Source organism: Herpailurus yagouaroundi, unplaced genomic scaffold (assembly GCF_014898765.1).
Source record: "Herpailurus yagouaroundi ecotype Mexico unplaced genomic scaffold, PumYag 182, whole genome shotgun sequence".
NCBI classification, from domain to species: Eukaryota; Metazoa; Chordata; class Mammalia; order Carnivora; family Felidae; genus Herpailurus; species Herpailurus yagouaroundi.
Genome location: NW_024412413.1, coordinates 59,484,162 through 59,501,868, shown reverse-complemented (window position 1 = coordinate 59,501,868; position 17,707 = coordinate 59,484,162). Strand labels below are relative to the sequence as shown.

Sequence of the window (17,707 nt, the reverse complement as noted above, 5' to 3'; positions counted from 1 at the left end):
AGAAGGAAGGCCGAGGCTGCTGGGGGTAACACACAGAGGCCCTGCTAGGTGAACAGGTTCTCTGTGTTTCAGCTCCACAGGGCCCGATTTCCTACAGCTGTGGAAAGGCATAGTCTCCTTCCCCCAGCACTGCCCACGTTTAAAAGCTTCTGGAATCAGGAAGCCACGAGGGCAAGGACCTCCTAGGCCTTTCAACCTCAATCCTGCCTTTCAACTCTCTCACTCAGTGTTAGTGACTGGAGCTTAGGGGGCCGCCACTAGCAGCCCTAGTGGGACTGCTGTGGGACCGTGAGAATCGGCTTTATTTCAGTTTTCCCCCAACCACCACCACCCTTGCAGCAACCTCTGGGGCAACAGGAAGCAGCTGCTCAGTGCAGCCCCCACCTGGTGGTGGGTCGCCGTGGGGGAGGAGAGAAGTCAGGGACTTAAAAGGCCTGGGAGAAAATAAGGGGAAGAGAGGCACCTTAAAAATTCTCCAACGCAACCAAAGTGAGCTTTACTTTGCGGGGGGGGGGGGGGGAGGCCAGCAGTGAATACTGTAAAATATTACTTGAATCTTCAGCAGCTTAAATGGGGAGGAGCAAGGGGCTGTGTGGGGGCGTGGGGGAGACAGTGAGGTGGGGAGAGCCCCGACCTGAGGTGCACAGTCTCAGGCTCTTCCTGGGAACCGAGCTTGCCAATGTTCATGATCCCTTGGTCGGCAGCCTCACTATCTGAGCCCTGTGCCCCTATAGTCCCGTTTCCCCTCCTTCACCCCCCAAAAGAGCAAAGGTTAGGCCCCACCCCTGCTGAGTCAGCCAGGGAGGGAGGTAGGCATCCTTCAGGCCTTCCCCCAGGCTGGTCCTCATACTTACCCATGTCCAGCTGGGAGGGCTCCAAGGCTGGGACCACCCAGCTCCTCACTGTCCTTGGTTCCCCCTTCACGTGAAGGCTGGTGTTAGATCCTCCTAAACTGTGAGCTGGAAACTAGCACGAATCAAAAAGCCAATGTATGTTTCCTGCGAACCACAGCCTGAACTGCTGTAGGGTGATGTCCCTGTGTGACAGACTGGGGTGGGGAGGGAGGAGGGAAGGGCGGGGCTTTCTCTGGGTGGAGAGGGAGGAGGAGGCGAGGACAGGGCAGAACCAGGAGAAATATGGAGGAAGGTTAGATCTGTGTTGACACTCCAGAGGCGTGGTAGAAGAGAGTGGTAAAGGGGGAAGGAAATAAATAGTTGCAGCTAGTGAGAGGGAGAAGGTTCTCGATGAATGCTGAGGCACGTAAACGTGTGGGGGAGGGGATGGAGGGATACAAACGACCTTAAGGATCACAGTTACCAGGTCTGCATCTGGGTAACATGGAAAAACAAAGCAGAAAGAGCTGACCCATATCCTGGGGCCTTTCTGCACCAGTTTCTTACCCATTGGAGTCAGAACCTGGAGAAAATGCCCCCACCCCTATAACTCAGCATTTCCCCAAATCCAGGCTTTTCTGGGAGCAAACGACCAGGCACAGTCGGCTCAGGGGCTCCACCTTCTGTCCAGATCATGACACAAGAGAGACTAGTGCCAAGGACGTCATAGGCAGATGGGAGGAAACTTACAGGCCTCTACTCCACCCCTGGCACCTTTCCCAAGGCCCCTCCTCAACCTTCAGCCCCCAGGGGCCTCTGAATTGGGATCTGTTTGTCCCCGCCCTGCTTCGACCCAACTTGAATGCCTCAGGGGTGGAGCCTATAGACGCAGGCTCCTCCTCAGGACAAAAGCCCCAGCTGGTTTGTAAACAGTCATTAGCGAAGAACCACATCCCAGCAAATGGCCTTTATGGATTTCAAAATGGTGAGATCAGAGTTCTTGCAGCCTCCAGTCCTACCACCAGAGGGCAGTAGGAGATGGGCCCTGGCTCAGAAAAGAACACTTAAGGGGCACCAAATCTGACCTTGCACTTGTTTCACTGTGAAACGATACTTTGGAGTACTCCTAACCCTGCACTTTTAGTGGCTAAAATGAAGGGTAGTTTATCTAATTCCATTATGTATTTCAGAAGCCCAACCCCACCCCCACAAACTCTGGAAATTGGCATTCCTTTAAAGATTCAATCTCCCTAACTTTCCTAAAGGATCTCAGCAGAGCTCAGGATTAGGCCTCATAGTTATTTTACACCATGCACTGCCTGAAACAATCATACAACTGTATGTTTGCCCAAAATATAAATCAGCAGGCAGTAGTCAGGAACTTTCTGAAAAAAGGAGGATGGGGGGAGGGGAAAGAGCAAAGCCAAAAAAAAAAAAAGCCTAGGTAAAAGAGGGGGGCCCTTTTGACTCAATCTTTGCATATTTATTAATCCTTCAGAACACTCATTTCCTAAAAACTGGATTCATTCATTAACCCCTGCTTTGTCTTAGAATAGTCCCCTCCAGACCCATTTTTCCACAATATACTCTTCTAAAAATAAAAAATACGTGCTTTTTAACCAGCAGGAATAAACTACATAGAATATTCAAGAAGCAAATAATTTGCTTTGACAAATAACAAAAAGGCCAAAGCTGAGGCCCTACTATTGAGATCACATCATCTACAGGGAACCCCTCACAAGACCCACAGTTGTCCATCAAGACAATGGCTTTTCATTTTTGATGACCCCATTTCAAACATATGTGGTCTACTTTGTGCTGTTTCTTACAGCCACTCTAATGTTCAGTGTTGGTTATGTTGTCAGGACCAAGAAAAACAGACCAATTCTGACAGGTGTACATTTTATTGGAAACCTTAAATACTCTTCAGACAGAACACAATGTCTTCAATCAAGGCTCTGATTGTGGCCTAAGGAGCAAACAGATTTTTGGATTAGGGGCAAGGAAAAGTACAGCACAGAGGACAAGCGCTTAGTTTGCCAAAAGGATTTCCTCACGAATGCTCTTCAGCCAGCTTATCAGCTTTTGCCACAGCTTCCTCAATGGGTCCCACCATATAGAAGGCCTGTTCTGGGAGATGGTCATATTCACCTGTATGGGAAAAAAATTCAATGGTGAGAAGTGGAAAGATAAACTTTTTGTGGTATATAAATACTTCACCACTTGGGGCGACCAGTCAGAATACGATAAATTTGTGTCATCCAAGAAATCTTTTAACAAACTTCTGTCTTAAATCCAATTTATAGGGGGCGCCTGGGTGGCGCAGTCGGTTAAGCGTCCGACTTCAGCCAGGTCACGATCTCGCGGTCTGTGAGTTCGAGCCCCGCGTCGGGCTCTGGGCTGATGGCTCAGAGCCTGGAGCCTGTTTCCGATGCTGTGTCTCCCTCTCTCTCTGCCCCTCCCCCGTTCATGCTCTGTCTCTCTCTGTCCCAAAAATAAATAAAGGTTGAAAAAAAAAATTAAAAAAAAAAAAAATCCAATTTACAAGACGATATAGTAGGGATTAAGAATAAATGGTCCTGGCCACATAATCTGGGTTCAAATTCTTGCTCTCTACCTTGGCTGGATGGTATCAGAACCTGTTATTTTAAACTTTTCTGTGCTTCAATTTTCCTAATTTGTAAAAACAAGGATCTGTAATTCACTCAGAAGAGTAGCTAGGACTGAAAGCACTCAGTTAAGTGTTGAGTATTGGATGACAACAATCAAGTGATACAAGTTTCACTCTCAGAAGTAGACTATTTCCAAAGAACACTGACAGACAATAGTTTTTAACTAAAAAAATTCTTTAGGCACAACATGCTTATACATTGCTTGATGATGGCTGGCATGGGAACATAGCACAGTGAACATTAAAGAGATTTCAGCTTCTCTGCTATTTTATATTCAGCTTTATACTGGCAGTCTCACCTGCCAAAATCTGCTGGAAACCTTTGATGGTCTCCTTCAGAGGTACCAGCTTCCCCATATGACCTGTGAAAACCTCAGCAACCTGGAATGGCTGAGACAAGAAACGCTGTATTTTCCGTGCACGGGACACAGTCAACTTGTCTTCCTCAGAAAGTTCATCCATACCCAGGATAGCAATGATGTCCTGGAGAGATTTGTAGTCCTGTGAGAAAACAGGAGGCCTGAATAAATATTCAGATTCTTTTAAATTTGGACAAAAACCTCAGGGTTAATACCACCTTGTATTCACACTGAGCTTAGTACAAAGCATTTTAGCACATTACCTCACTTTGCAAGTGAAATAGTTAGTGGTGAAATTACATGCTTGGAAGCATGAGGGCCCTCAGCTAAGATCAGTGTCTTATTCTCCCCACTTCTAGTCTACTGCCATTAGGAAAAAATGGATTCTAAATCTAAGTACCTGGAAACCCAAGAGACCCTCATTAATACTCTTTAATAGAAACTGCAGGTCTCCTCTTTGCTCCAAAGCAAATCACACAAGTCACCAGGAAGGCTTTGGTCTTAATATAGTACCCATATACCCACTATATGACTTTCTAGTCACTGATCTCACCTGCAGTACTCACCTGTAGGATCTTTTGTACCCCACGGGCAACATCATAATGCTCATTTCCAACAATGTTGGGATCCATAATTCGAGAGGTGGAATCCAGAGGATCCACAGCTGGATAGATGCCCAACTCAGCAATAGCACGGGACAGCACAGTGGTAGCATCCAAATGGGCAAAGGTAGTGGCAGGGGCAGGGTCCGTCAAGTCATCAGCAGGCACATAGATAGCCTAGAGTGAGTCAAGAACCCATGAAGAGCAGCAAGAAGCCAAATAATTCTGTTTAAAAGCCACGCCGCCTTTCTGACCTCTCCTCATTATTTCATTACAACTTCTTAGCATTTAAGAGTCCACCCCTAAAAAGACTTCTTACCATCCCTAATACCTGCTGAGTGAGCTTATAGATGATCTGGTCCCTCCAAGCGGTGATGAAAAATTTTCATTGTCATTCCTTTTGTTCTTCATCCTACATTTTAACCCTATTATAGTGATACTCACACTTTTAGTTAAAAACAAAAAACCTTGCACGATTGCAATGCCTCACTGAAAGTTACTACAATTTAGACCCTTTAGATAATTTTACTGTTTATACCATCTACATATATATGTCTGAAAATGCATAGTGTAGCACATAAGTACAGTGCATAAATACACTGCATGATTAATGTCCAGTTTCCATGCATCTCCAGACTCCTCAGGCTAGAAACCTCTACACTCTGTAATCTACATTCACATACATGCCTTTAACTACCTTAAAGGAGCATTTCTTAACTTTTTAGTCTCTAACATGAATCCATAGAATATTACACATTATTTCAGGGAGCTCATTAACCTTGTTAAAAACCTTGAGGGACACCTGGGTGGCTCAGTTGGCTAAGCGTCTGACTTGGGCTTAGGTCATGATCTCACGATCTGTGAGTTCAAGCCCTGCATCTGTGCTGACAGCTCAGAGCCTGGAGCCTGCTTCAGATTCTGTGTTTCCCTTTCTCTCTGCCCCTCCCCCACTTGTGCTGTCTCTCTCTCAAAAATAAATAAACATTAAAAAAAATAAAAAACAAACCTCGAGAGAGAAGTAACTAGGTTTTATATTTCTCTGTATCTAACTTTACATAAATTAGACCTTCATCCATTTCATTTTTCTTACCTGCACAGAGGTAATAGATCCCTTCTTGGTGGTGGTGATTCTTTCCTGCATGGTACCCATGTCAGTGGCCAGGGTAGGCTGATAGCCCACCGCAGAAGGGATTCTACCCAATAGAGCAGACACCTATAGGAAAAAAAAAAAGAAAAGAAGGGGGAATGAGAACACAGGTTTTAGGTGTCTACATCTTTAGCCTCATCTGCATCATTCCATAAAAAGGTCAAATGAAACAGATCCTCCCAAACCTTCTTCTCTTACCTCAGAGCCAGCCTGGGTGAAACGAAAGATGTTATCGATAAAGAGCAGTACATCTTGACCCTCTTGGTCTCTGAAGTATTCAGCAACCGTCAGTCCAGTCAGAGCTACCCGGGCGCGAGCACCAGGTGGTTCATTCATTTGACCATACACTAGTGCTACCTGAAGTAATCATACACAATCAGAAAACCTGGGAGAGGAATATGGAAGCCATATGCCCAAGGTCCCCAAACCAGAGAAACTACCAAAAAACCCTCCTTCTCAGCAAGTGTCATTATGATTTGCAAATTTCTTTTCCCTTTTAGAGACGTGCTTCAAACACCACAAAGATTTCTTATGTTATTGAAGCAAAACTCCTGAAATAGGAAATAAGACTAAGTGAAGGGCACAAAATAGGGCTATTTGAGATATCTGAATTACCTCCAGCTTCCCAAAATTAACTTTCAAATGATGGGACTACCTACTAAAAACAAAGTCTGAAAATGTAATCTGATATCAAAGAGAAAAGAAAATGTGTGTTAATGTATTAGATTGTTGGGGGAAAACACTGTCAAGAATTTCCTTTGTGGGTCGCCTGGGTTGGCTCAGTCGGGTTAAGTTTCTGACCTCAGCTCAGGTTATGATCTCACGGTCTGTGAGTTCGAGCCCCGCGTCGGGCTCTGCTGACAGCTCAGAGCCCGGAGCCTGCTTCAGATTCTGTGTCTCCCTTTCTCTCTGCCCCTCCCCTGCTCACACTGTCTCTCTCTCAAAAATAAACATTACAAAAAAGTTTAAAAAAAAAAGTGTCCTAGGACACTAAAATGAAACTCTAACACAGGGTTTCAGCTAGCATTGCAGTCAACTAAAATGGTTTCCTGGCACAACTACTATGTGAACATAAATCAGCTTACTCCTTACCTTGGAGGTAGCATCTTTTAAGTTGATAACACCAGACTCAATCATTTCATGGTATAAGTCATTGCCTTCACGGGTCCTCTCACCAACACCAGCAAACACAGAGTAACCACCGTGGGCTTTGGCTACATTGTTGATTAACTCCATGATCAGTACAGTCTTGCCAACTCCAGCACCACCAAACAGCCCTGGAAGAGGTTGAAAAGAAGCAATATTTGAGTGCTGTGTTCCCAATTAAGCAAACTTCAAAAAACAAAAAAACCCTTTTTTCTCTTTTCCCTTCTCAGGAATGGCATCTGGCTTCAGCAAACTCAGAAGAACGAAAGTCAGAAGCTACTCATCAGTGAGGGATAGATCTCAGTACCCACTCATTACATGATAGGATTTTTTCTTCCCACGTTAGGTTTGGAAAATATGTACCACCAGTAACATACCAATTTTGCCACCCTTGGCATAGGGAGCCAGCAGATCCACAACCTTGATACCAGTAACCAGAATTTCCTGCTCAACACTCATCTCCATGAACTCAGGAGCCTCAGCATGAATAGCTGCAAATCTGTAAAGGTTGGAAAAGAGGAGCAGAGTCTATTCATCCTGTTGAAAGTTTCCTCCCAATTCTAACCCTTTACTCATAGTCTCACCTCTTATTTTTTTTTTAATGTTTATTTATTTTTGAGACAGAGACAGACAGAGCATGAATAGGGGAGGGTCAGAGAGAAGGAGACACAGAATCTGAAACAGGCTCCAGGCTCCGAGCTATCAGCACAGAGCCTGATATGGGGCTCAAACTCACGGACTGCAAGATCATGACTTGAGCGGAAGTCAGCCGCTCAACCGACTGAGCCACCCAGGTGTCCCTCTCACTTCTTATGTAACACTCCACACAAGTTGTCATGTGGCACCTAGCCTAATGTTCTGCAATAAAGGGAATTCCATTATCTCACGAAGCAATGATCCCATTTCCTAACATTTTAAAAAATTTTATGTTTATTTATTTTTGAGAGCGAGCGAGCGAGCGAGAGCCAGCAGGGAAGGGGCAGAGAGAGAAAGAGGGAGAGAATCCCAAGCAGGCTCGACACTGTCCTTGCAGAGCCCGACACAGAGCTCATTCCCATGAACCGTGAGATCATGATTTGAGGCTAGATCAGACCCTTAACTGACTGAGCCACCCAGGTCCCTGTCCCCATTTCCTAACCGTCATAAAGATTTTCTTTTTAATAAGCCCTAACCTAACAGCACTTCTTCATATATCATTAGGAAATACAAAGACTTGCTACTTCTGGAAACTCCACAACCTAAGCCATTGGTATTAAAAGTCACTTAAATAATCAATTTGAGTCCTAAGAATCAAGTTTTCTAAAATTATAACTTCTACATTCTCAATTTTCCTCAGAAAAAACTACATTTGTGGTTTTAATAACAGTATCAGCATTTTAAGTATTCTCTGCAGGAAAATTTTGCTACACTAGGTGTTGCCTTAATGTACAAAACTGCAAGAGGGGTGTCTGACTGGCTCAGTCTACTTGAGCATGTGGCTCTGGAGTTCAAGCCCCAGGTATGATGTAGAGCTTACTTAAAACAAAAACCCCAAAACAACCTACAGAAAAAGCAGTTCCTTTGCATGTAGATACAGGAGGAGGCATACTTACTGTTTGGTTTTGATGGGACCTCTCTCATCAATAGGTTCTCCAATGACATTCATGATTCTGCCCAAGGTCTCAGGACCAACAGGAATTTTGATTGGTGCACCAGAATCCAGGACTTTCTGGCCCCTAACCAAGCCTTCTGTACCATCCATGGCAATAGTCCTTACCGTGCTCTCACCTGTTAAAGGCATTGCAGGTTATACAGAAGGACAAGTTGGCTTCATATGATGAAGTTCAGCTGGCTGAAAGGCCTAAATCAACCAAGACTCCTTCTCAGTACCTAAATGTGGCTTCAGCATACTCAGAAGAACGAAAGTCATTTTGATAAAATCATCATAGAAGGAAGACTGATGTGGGGGAAATTTGGACTAAACAAGCTCTTTACTATTTCTAACAAATTCTACTTACCCAAATGCTGAGCCACCTCCAAAACCAGTCTGGTGTCCCTGCCTTGCACTTCTAGGGCATTTAGGATGGGTGGTAGTCCCTCATCAAACTGGACATCCACCACAGCACCGATGACTGCCACGATGCGCCCGGTGGCAGCGCCTGCCTTCGGCGAAGGAGATGTTTGGGCGGCATAGTCTCTAGCTAACAAACAAAAAAGATTGGAAGAAATCGGGGTCAGGGCTGTTAGTGGTAATCGGAAGCCCCGTCTTAACCCCCAAGAACTGGTAAATTCGGCCCATGACCGGCCTCGTCTCGCTTGCTAGTAAGACGAGTCCGGAGGGAAGGCCGCGCAACAACCGAGAATGCGTCTGCACAATTTTCCCATGCACAAAACCCCATGATTCGAGAGCTCAGTGCCCCCATTCACAGGAAGGTCAGTGCACCTGCCCGCACTTTTCCGTCACAGAGAACTCCTTTTCCAAAATGAGACGAATTAGGTCTAAGAAAGCTCCCGTGGGCGTCCTATTCTGGTTCTCCCGCCATTAGAGGGCAGGTCGCTGGCCCTGACGTCCTTCTAACACCAGAGACAGCTTTTAGGCCCAAGTGAAAATCTGCCCCCGGCTCAAGGTCATGGGGCGGCAGAAAAAACCCTAGCTCCTAGAGGAAGGCACTTACCAGGCTGGAGCACCGCCGGGGTGGCCCGCAGTAAGACCTGGGCTTGGGGTAGCGGCGCTGAAGAGCTGAGTCCCCGCAAGGCCCCGGAGGCCGAGGTAGCGGCCACACGGCCCACGAAACCCAACATGGCGGAGCTCGGGTGGGGACTGAGCGCTGCTGCGGTCCGGGCCGCCAACTCCCCCGCCGTTGGGGAGAGGCCTACTCTTCAGTAAGCAAGTCCATTGGATGAGTTTGCTGAATATCACTCTCAGTGCTGCTCCTATAGGTTAATAATCTCTGATCTTTTCAACCATTGGCCAAAATTGGTGCCAATCTGAATTCCTTCTTTTTCATTGGATATTGTCTGGTAAGGGGCACCCCTCAGAGACTCGAAATGTAATTGGACAACAGCGATGTCAATTGGAGAGAGTACTTGGCGGAACTACGTTTAAGAAAGGGGCAGAGTTCCTCTTGTGAAGCACGTGGGCTGTTTTTGACTGTCCTTGGGCTCTCACCTTAGATAGGACTTTGAAGTAGGTTGACAGTCTCAGGGGCGGGGGTTGGGGAAGTAGTAGCCTGGGGAAACACCACTGACGGTGACCTTGGAAAAGTCCGGAGACTTCTCCAGACTCAGAACTCGGTTTTTCTTTTGCAGTAGTACTCTTGGAAGCTTCCAGGCCCTTCAGCATGTCACGAATCCGGACAATCTAAATCACTTTAAACCGTACAATGAAAGAAATTAATGGAACCCAGTCACTTAACAGATGTGTGCTAGGCACTGAGGAAACAAAAGATAAGACCTCCCTTTTAAAAACAGAAAACAGTGCAGTAAAATGTGATGGGTCCTGATTAGTACAGGGTTAAGTGGGTGCACGAAAGAGGGGATAAATATGGGTCACCTAGAGATGTAGGGGAATTGCCTCTAACAGTAGGAGATGGATATACCTGTTGTGAAACCGAGTAGAAATTCCTAGGATAAAGTAGGAAGACTATTCCAAGCACACGTTTGCATGAAACCGTATGCTCCTTTTGTTTTAACTGCAGGTGAGGAAGGTTCGATAGAGGTGAAGGAAAAAAGAGAAGGGATAGTAAGGAGATTAACAGGAGCCAGCTCTCAGTACTTTGGATGGAATGGAGACTGGCAGAGGTAGGTGTGAGGAAGTGTTCCTGGAGTATGGAAAAGCAGAAACAGGGCATCCTTTTCTGTGTTTGGGGGTGGGATTGGAGACCTTAATCTATTAGAACCTGGCTATATAGAGTTCATAATGGTGCTACCTCCCAGACTTTTCCCCACCAACTCCCATTAGTTCTCATCTTTCTGAATGATAGTGAAAAATTTTCCTGTTTGGCAGGTAGAGCTATTAAAGAATTTGAAGGAGAAAACAGGAAGAGAATGTAAAATTTGGGTAATCTTGCCTAGTAAAAGGGAAAGAACCCAAGAAAACAGCAACATGTATGGAGCAGGTAGAGAAAAATAGCGAAGGAAGCAGCAGAGGACCAAAACCATGTTAAGAATTAGGAAAGACAATGTTAAGGAGAAAGTGGTCAATAGCACCAATCACATAAACATCCTGTAAAATAAGGACTGAAAAGAACCAATTAGGTTTGAAAACTGGGGATTTATATCCTGGGTAAGTGGGGTCAAAGATTTCAATGGGCTGCATCATAAGACATAATCCACATTTTTGATTTGTGACCCATGTGTGCTTTCCATTAGGCTGGGCACAGTGTCCCAGTTAATAAGATCCTATATATTTTACTAGCCTCCCTCAACTATTAGAGCTTAAGTTTGTATAGATAGGCTAGGATATTCCTTAGAGTATTGTCACTGAAGCCAGACTGTCAAGGTTAAAATCTTGGTTTTGCTACTTAATAGATGTCATTGGGCAAGTTAAATTCTCTGAGCATTAGTTTTCTAATCTATAAAAGCAATAATAAAATGGAAATAATCTCATAGGGTTTGTTCTGAGATTTAAGATTATTAATGAAAGCAGCATTTAAAACAATACCTGGCACATAATTAACACTGTATTTATGTCAGCTAGTATTACAACTTACTATTGACTTAGTGTTAAGATCCTTTGGTTTTGTATCACCAACTTTGGTCTTGGCCAAAATTTTATTAATCATCAAACACATTTATCCTGACACTTCACTAAACCCAGGTATTAGATTTTCATAAATTTCCAGATAACTGAAGCTCATTGCTTTTTCAAATGTGCCACATATTTCTTTGTGCCCTTAGCAGATAATCAAGTAATTTAACTTTTTCTTGGATATTTGAGTTATCAGTAAACATCTTTGAATCACATTGCAATGCTAACTTTCAATGTTACGAAGGTAGATGTCTAAGAGATGTTTCTCCATTATGCATGTTTGTGAACTTAAAAAAAATTTTTTTTAATGTTTATATATTTTTGAGAGAGAGAGAGAGACAGAGAGACAGAGAGAGAGAGAGAATGCAAGCGAGGGAGGGGCAGAGAGAGAGGGAGACACAAGATCTGAATGAAGCAGGCTCCAGGCTCTGAGCTGTCAGCACAGAGCCCATTGTGGGGCTGGAAGTCGTGAACCGTGAGATCCTGATCTGAGTGGAAGTCAGACGCTTAACTGACTGAACCACCCAGCCCCAAGCTTGTGAACTTTTTAATGTTTACTTATTTTGAGAAAGAGCACTTACACACAAGCAGGGGAGGGGCAGAAAGAGAGGGTGGGGGAGAGAATCCCAAGCAGGCTCTGTGATGTCAGCGCATAGCCTGACTCGGGGCTCAATCTCATGAACCATGGGATCATGACCTGAGCCGAAACCCAAAAGTTGGACGCTTAACAGACTGAGCTACCCAGGGACCCCTGAAGTTTGTGAACTTATTTTTGCTGTCAGTGTTTGCCCTCAGCAACTTTAGGTCCTGTTCTGAAATCAGAAAAGCTGCTAAATTTGTAAATACTGTCTAAAATAAATGTAAACGTGGTTAGCTTGAATTGAGATGGACCTTTCTGAACAAATTGTGTCATTTAGTTTAGAGTTCTGGTATGTTTTGGTCCTTTATCATGTTTCTTGATTCCCGGATAGCCCAAGGTAATATTTTACTTGAAACAGAAGCTATTTATAATGAGACAATAGAAACCACGTAGACCTAATCTGGCTTTTTACCTGAAGTTAATTCCAAATGACTGCATAATGTGTGACTGAAAAACTTACCAATTTTATTTGGTCATGCCACACATTCTTCTAGTACCCTGTAATGGCTAGGATGTTTTTGTCTCTACATTTTTTATTATCATTTTGGATGATTTCAAATTCATGAAAACAATCCATGCAATATTCTAGCTTCTAGAGTTCTTTAACCTCTGAATTCCAATTAATTTCACACTCACATTTCACTTAAGCATCTTAACTCCTCAGTCATTCCCAAATGTAATCCTTAAAAGTTCTACCTCAGAGGGTTGCCTGGGGGGCTCATTGGTTAAGCGACCAACTCTTGATTTCGGCTTAGTTCATGATCTCATGGTTTATTATTTCAAGCCCCGCATGGAGCTCTGCACAGTGTGGAGCCTGCTCCCAAGCAGGCTCTTTCCCCCTCTCTCTGCCCCTCCCCCACTCACCCTGTCTGTCTCAAAATTTAAAAAAAAAATTGAATGCTGTCAGAAATTGAATGCTGTCTTGTAACACCAGTTTTGGTTTTTTTCTTTACACAAGTAATACATGAACATATTCTTGATACACAGGAAATAAATCCTTTCAACAGTACAATTACCCCCAAAATCACACTTCCCCTTTCTTACTAAAAGTTTTGCATATACCCCATTCACTTTCAATCCAATTCCTTACACATAGAACTTTATATACCACCCCCACCCTTGCATCTTTTTAAACCTTAGTGGAAGCACACTGCAGAAAACTTTTATTTTTATTTAGTAATTTTTTTTAAAGATTTCATTTTTAAGTAATCTCCATACACAATGTGGGGCTTGAACTAACAACCCCAAGATCAATAGTCACAAGCTCTTCTGACTGAGACAGCCAGGAGCCGCTTTTTCAGTAACCTCTACACCCAACGTGGGGCTCAAACTTACAACCCTGAGAGCAAGAGTCACATGCTCTACTGACTTAGCCCAGGTGCCCCCAGAAAAATTAAGTTTTATGACCTTTGTTTTGCAGAACCTTGTGTCAGTACATTTACTCTTTTCTTTAAATTTTAAAGATTTTAAGTAAATCTTTATGCCCAACTTGGGGCTCAAACTCACAACCCCAAGATCAAGAATCACTTGCTGTACCAACTGAGCCAGCCAGAAGCCCCAATACATCTATTTTATTGATTATGACTGCACATAATGCCCTAAGAACATGTAATAATTTATTTTACCCTATTAATGGTCACTTGGATTGTTTCAAATGGCTATTACATGCAATAATGAATGAAAAATAAATCTTGTACACAGTGTGCACTAATACTTCTTCCATAAATTCCTAGAAATGTTGACTTAAATTATGTTAAAAAAATGTTTTTTAAACACTTATTCATTTTTGAGAGACCAGGGCAGAGCACGAGCAGGGGAGGGGCACAAAGAGAAAGGGAGACACAGGATCCGAATGCGGGGCTAATGCAGCGCTCAAACTCACGCAAGATCATGACCTGGGCAGAAGTTGGATGCTCAATCGACTGAGCCACCCAGGCACCCCTTAAATTTATGTTTTGTTAATGTTTATTTTTGAAGGAGAGAGGGAGACACAGAATCCGAAGCAGGCTCCAGGCTCTGAGCTGTCAGCAGAGCCTGACGCGGGGCTCGAACTCACAAACCGTGAGATCATGACCTGAGCCGAAGTCGCACACTCTTCAAATATTTGTTAAAGGTTGTTAAGGGGCACCTGGGTGGCTCAGTCGGTTAAGCGTCCTACTTCGGCTCAGGTCATGATCTTGCGGTCCGTGAGTTTGAGCCCCGCATTGGGCTCTGTGCTGACAGCTCAGAGCCCAGAGCCTGTTTTGGATTCTGTGTCTCCCTCTCTCTCTGACCCTCCCCCGTTCATGCTGTCTCATAAATAAATAAATGTTAAGAAAAAAAATGTTAAATATTTTCTAGTACAGCACTTATCCTTTAACCTAATAGCTTTTAACCTGTTTTGTTTTTTTTAATATTTTACTTTTAAGTAATCTCTACACCCAATGTGGGGATCGAACTTACAAACCTGAGATCAAGAGTCACATGCTCTACCGACCGAGCCAGCCAGGTGCCCCAACCTATGTTAGTTTTTTTTTATTTTTTTTAACGTTTCACTTATTTTTGAGATAGAGACAGAGCATGAGCAGGGGAGGGTCAGCGAGAGGGAGACACAGAATCTGAAACAGGCTCCAGGCTCTGAGCTGTCAGCACAGAGCCGCACGCGGGGCTCAAACTCACAGACCGCGAGATCATGACCTGAGCCGAAGTCGGACGCTTAACCGACTGAGCCACCCAGGCACCCCCCTATGTTAATTTTAATGTCAGATTTGTTAACTTTTCTTTTATAGCTTTTACATTTTACATCATGCTTGGAAGGATTTCCCCATAGCATTCGGTTAGAATTTGATTAATGAATTGTTTTAACAAGTGGGCCAGCTATCACCAGCATCAGAATCACCAAAACTACATTATCCACTATAACCATATGGGGTGAGGTTAAATTCACTAAAATTAAATAAAAAATCAGTTTGTCAAACTAGCCACGTTTCAGATTATAACTATGTGGCTAGTAGCTACTCTATCAGACAATAAACGTATAGAATATTTCCTTCATCAGTAAGTCTCACTGAACAAAGCTGATATACCTGCAGCATAAACTGATTCAGAATCTGTATTTTTTTAAATGTTTAATTTTTGTGAGAGCACAAGCAGGGGAGGGGCAGAGAGAGGGGGACAGAGGATTCAAAGTGGGCTCTGTGCTGACAGCAGTAAGCCCGATGTGGGGCTCAAACTCATGAACCGCAAAATCATGACTTGAGCTGAACCACCGTCTCCCCAACAAGCAGTTTTAGATCTAAAATGCAGATTCTGGGGGCACCTGGATCGCTCAGTTGGTTAAGCGCCAGATTTTGGCTCAGGTCATGACCTCACAGTTCTTAAGTTTGAGCCCCATGTTAGGCTCTGTGCTGACAGCTTGGAGCCTGGAGCCTGGAGCCTGGTTCAGATTCTGTATCTTCCTCTCTCTCTGTCCTCCCCTGCTCACACTCTCTTTAAAATATTTTAAAACTGAACAAAAAACAGTGGTTGTCAAATTTTGGCACATATCACCTAGATGACTTAAAAAAAGATCACTGGGGGCGCTTGGGTGGCTCACTCGGTTAAGTGCTCGACTTCAGCTCAGGTCAGGATCTCACGGTTTGAGAGTTTGAGCCCTGCATTGGGCCCTGTGCTGACAGCTCAGAGCCTGGAGCCTGATTCAGATTCTGTGTCCCCCTCTCTGCCCCTCCCCCACTCACACTCTGTCCCTGAAAAATGAATACATGTTAAAAAATTTTTTTAAAAATAAAAACGATCACTGGCCTCTATCCTATTTGACTCAGTAGACCTGTTTAGGGGCCCAGAATTTGTTTATATTTCTAACAAGTTCTTAGGGAGACTCCTGCTAAGTCCAGGGATCACACCTCAAGAATCACTGACCTCAAGTATCAGTTAAAGTGCAAATTCCTGGCCCCCACATGGACCTACGTGCCTACATGCCTATCTAGCATTGGGACCTAGGAATCCACATTATCACAAAGCCCCATGATTTTGGTATGTTGAGAACCACTGGGTTTGAGATGACCACAGAGAAATAGAAGGATCCAACTCTAGAGTTGTGAGGCTTATTACTTGTGAGAACAAAGAACAGCAGTTAAGGGACAAAGCTGTTACACTTGTAGCGGAGGCAGCTTTATAGTACTCGCACTCCTGAACTTTGGTCATTACTACATATAGCCATGGAAATAGGTTGCTGGACGGACAATGGAAGTGAAGGTCACTGGATTCAAGCTGAAATATTTGGGCTACACTTATGGATAGGTTCTTCACATTAACAAATTATTCAGACAGGACAATAAAACTTATAAGTGACATGATTTTCCACTTTAGAAGATTGCTAGGAGAGCTTGGGTGGTGGCTCAGCTGGTAGAGTATTCAGCTTTCGCTCAGATTATGATCTCATACACCGTTCACGGGTGCAAGCCCCGTCGGGCTCTGTGCGATAGCTCGAAGCCGAGAGCCTGGAAGCTGGTTCAGATTGTCTCCCTTTCTCTGCCTCTTCCATTATCTGTATGATCAAGCCCTGCATAGCGCTTCAAGCTGAGTGTGGAGCCTGCTTAATATTCTCGCTCTCCCTCTATCCCTCTCCCCAACTTGTGCTCTCTAAAAATATTTAAAGGCTGGGGGGGCGTGGTCACCTGGATGGCTCAGGTCATAATCTCACGGTTCTTGGGTTCGAGCCCCGCATCAGACTCTGTTGACAGCTTGGAGCCTGGAGCCTGCTTTCAGATTCTTTGTCTCCCTCTCTCTGTTCCTCCCCCACTCACACACTCTCAAAAATAAATAAAATTTTTTAATGAAAAGAAAAAAAAAAATCCCCATCAAACAGAAGAAACTAAAACTAGCCCAAACTAAATTGGTAGATAAAACCTTCATGCAATTATAACAACTAATTGCCTTCCTTCCCTTCCTTGGAAGGAACTTCACAGTATAAAGTTGAGGTGGCTCAGTCAGTTAAGCATCCGGCTTTGGCTCAGGTCATGATCTCATGGTTCACAAATTGGAGCCCCACATCAGGCTCTGTGCTGACAGCTGAGAGCCTGGAGCCTGCTTCAGATTCTGGATTCTCAGTCTCCCTCTCTCTCTACCCCTCCCCTGCTTGTGCTCTCTCAAAAATCAATGGATTATTATTTTTTTTTAGAAAGTTGAACATAAGCACCTTTATCACATGTCAAAATGGACAAAAACTATGGGAACAGATGCCAAACTTAAAAACTCACTCAAGTGATCCTCTCCCCAATAATTTTCTTTAAAGCAATACTAACTACAATTCAGATGAGATAATATTTCTCACGTTTTGACCTATTGATTCACCTTTCAGCCAGAAATACTGGAGTTAGAGGGATCAGATGCCATCCGTAAGGCTTGGTACCTGACGGAGCAAAAGGCATTAATGAAACACTTGAATAGGTTCAAGTGTTTGAACACAAAATAAATTTAATTAAATTTAGAAAATCTTACGACACAGGACACAGTCAGAAACCCATCAAGCTATACTTTATTTCTATAGCTCAATGGCTGGCAATAAAACCACCAGAACCCTTAATGAATCTTTAACTTCTA

General features: G+C 43.9%; 2 protein-coding genes and 2 non-coding genes across 4 annotated transcripts in view; all 4 read right to left on the bottom strand.

Moving 5' to 3' along the window:
* BAZ2A (bromodomain adjacent to zinc finger domain 2A) overlaps nt 1-1,032 on the bottom strand; it is a 34,980-nt gene extending 33,948 nt beyond the window's left edge. The window contains exon 1 of the mRNA XM_040491691.1: nt 855-1,032. The gene's annotated coding sequence lies outside the window, so the exon portion shown is untranslated. The remainder of the gene's footprint in view (nt 1-854) is intronic.
* A 1,686-nt stretch (nt 1,033-2,718) lies between these two features.
* ATP5F1B (ATP synthase F1 subunit beta) lies at nt 2,719-9,581 on the bottom strand. The gene is made up of 10 exons (XM_040491689.1): nt 9,413-9,581; nt 8,756-8,938; nt 8,351-8,525; nt 7,136-7,257; nt 6,705-6,889; nt 5,811-5,969; nt 5,556-5,678; nt 4,430-4,642; nt 3,804-4,005; nt 2,719-2,984 (listed from the first exon to the last, which is right to left on the bottom strand). The coding sequence occupies exons 1-10, from the start codon at nt 9,537-9,539 to the stop codon at nt 2,887-2,889; spliced, it is 1,587 nt and encodes a 528-aa protein (XP_040347623.1). The 5' UTR covers nt 9,540-9,581; the 3' UTR covers nt 2,719-2,886.
* On the bottom strand, nt 6,980-7,050 carry LOC121041127 (small nucleolar RNA SNORD59). Its single transcript, XR_005795574.1, has one exon. It is a non-coding gene; the product is annotated as a small nucleolar RNA SNORD59 (small nucleolar RNA).
* On the bottom strand, nt 8,616-8,690 carry LOC121041128 (small nucleolar RNA SNORD59). The gene has a single exon (XR_005795575.1). It is a non-coding gene; the product is annotated as a small nucleolar RNA SNORD59 (small nucleolar RNA).
* Nucleotides 9,582-17,707: the final 8,126 nt, after the last annotated feature.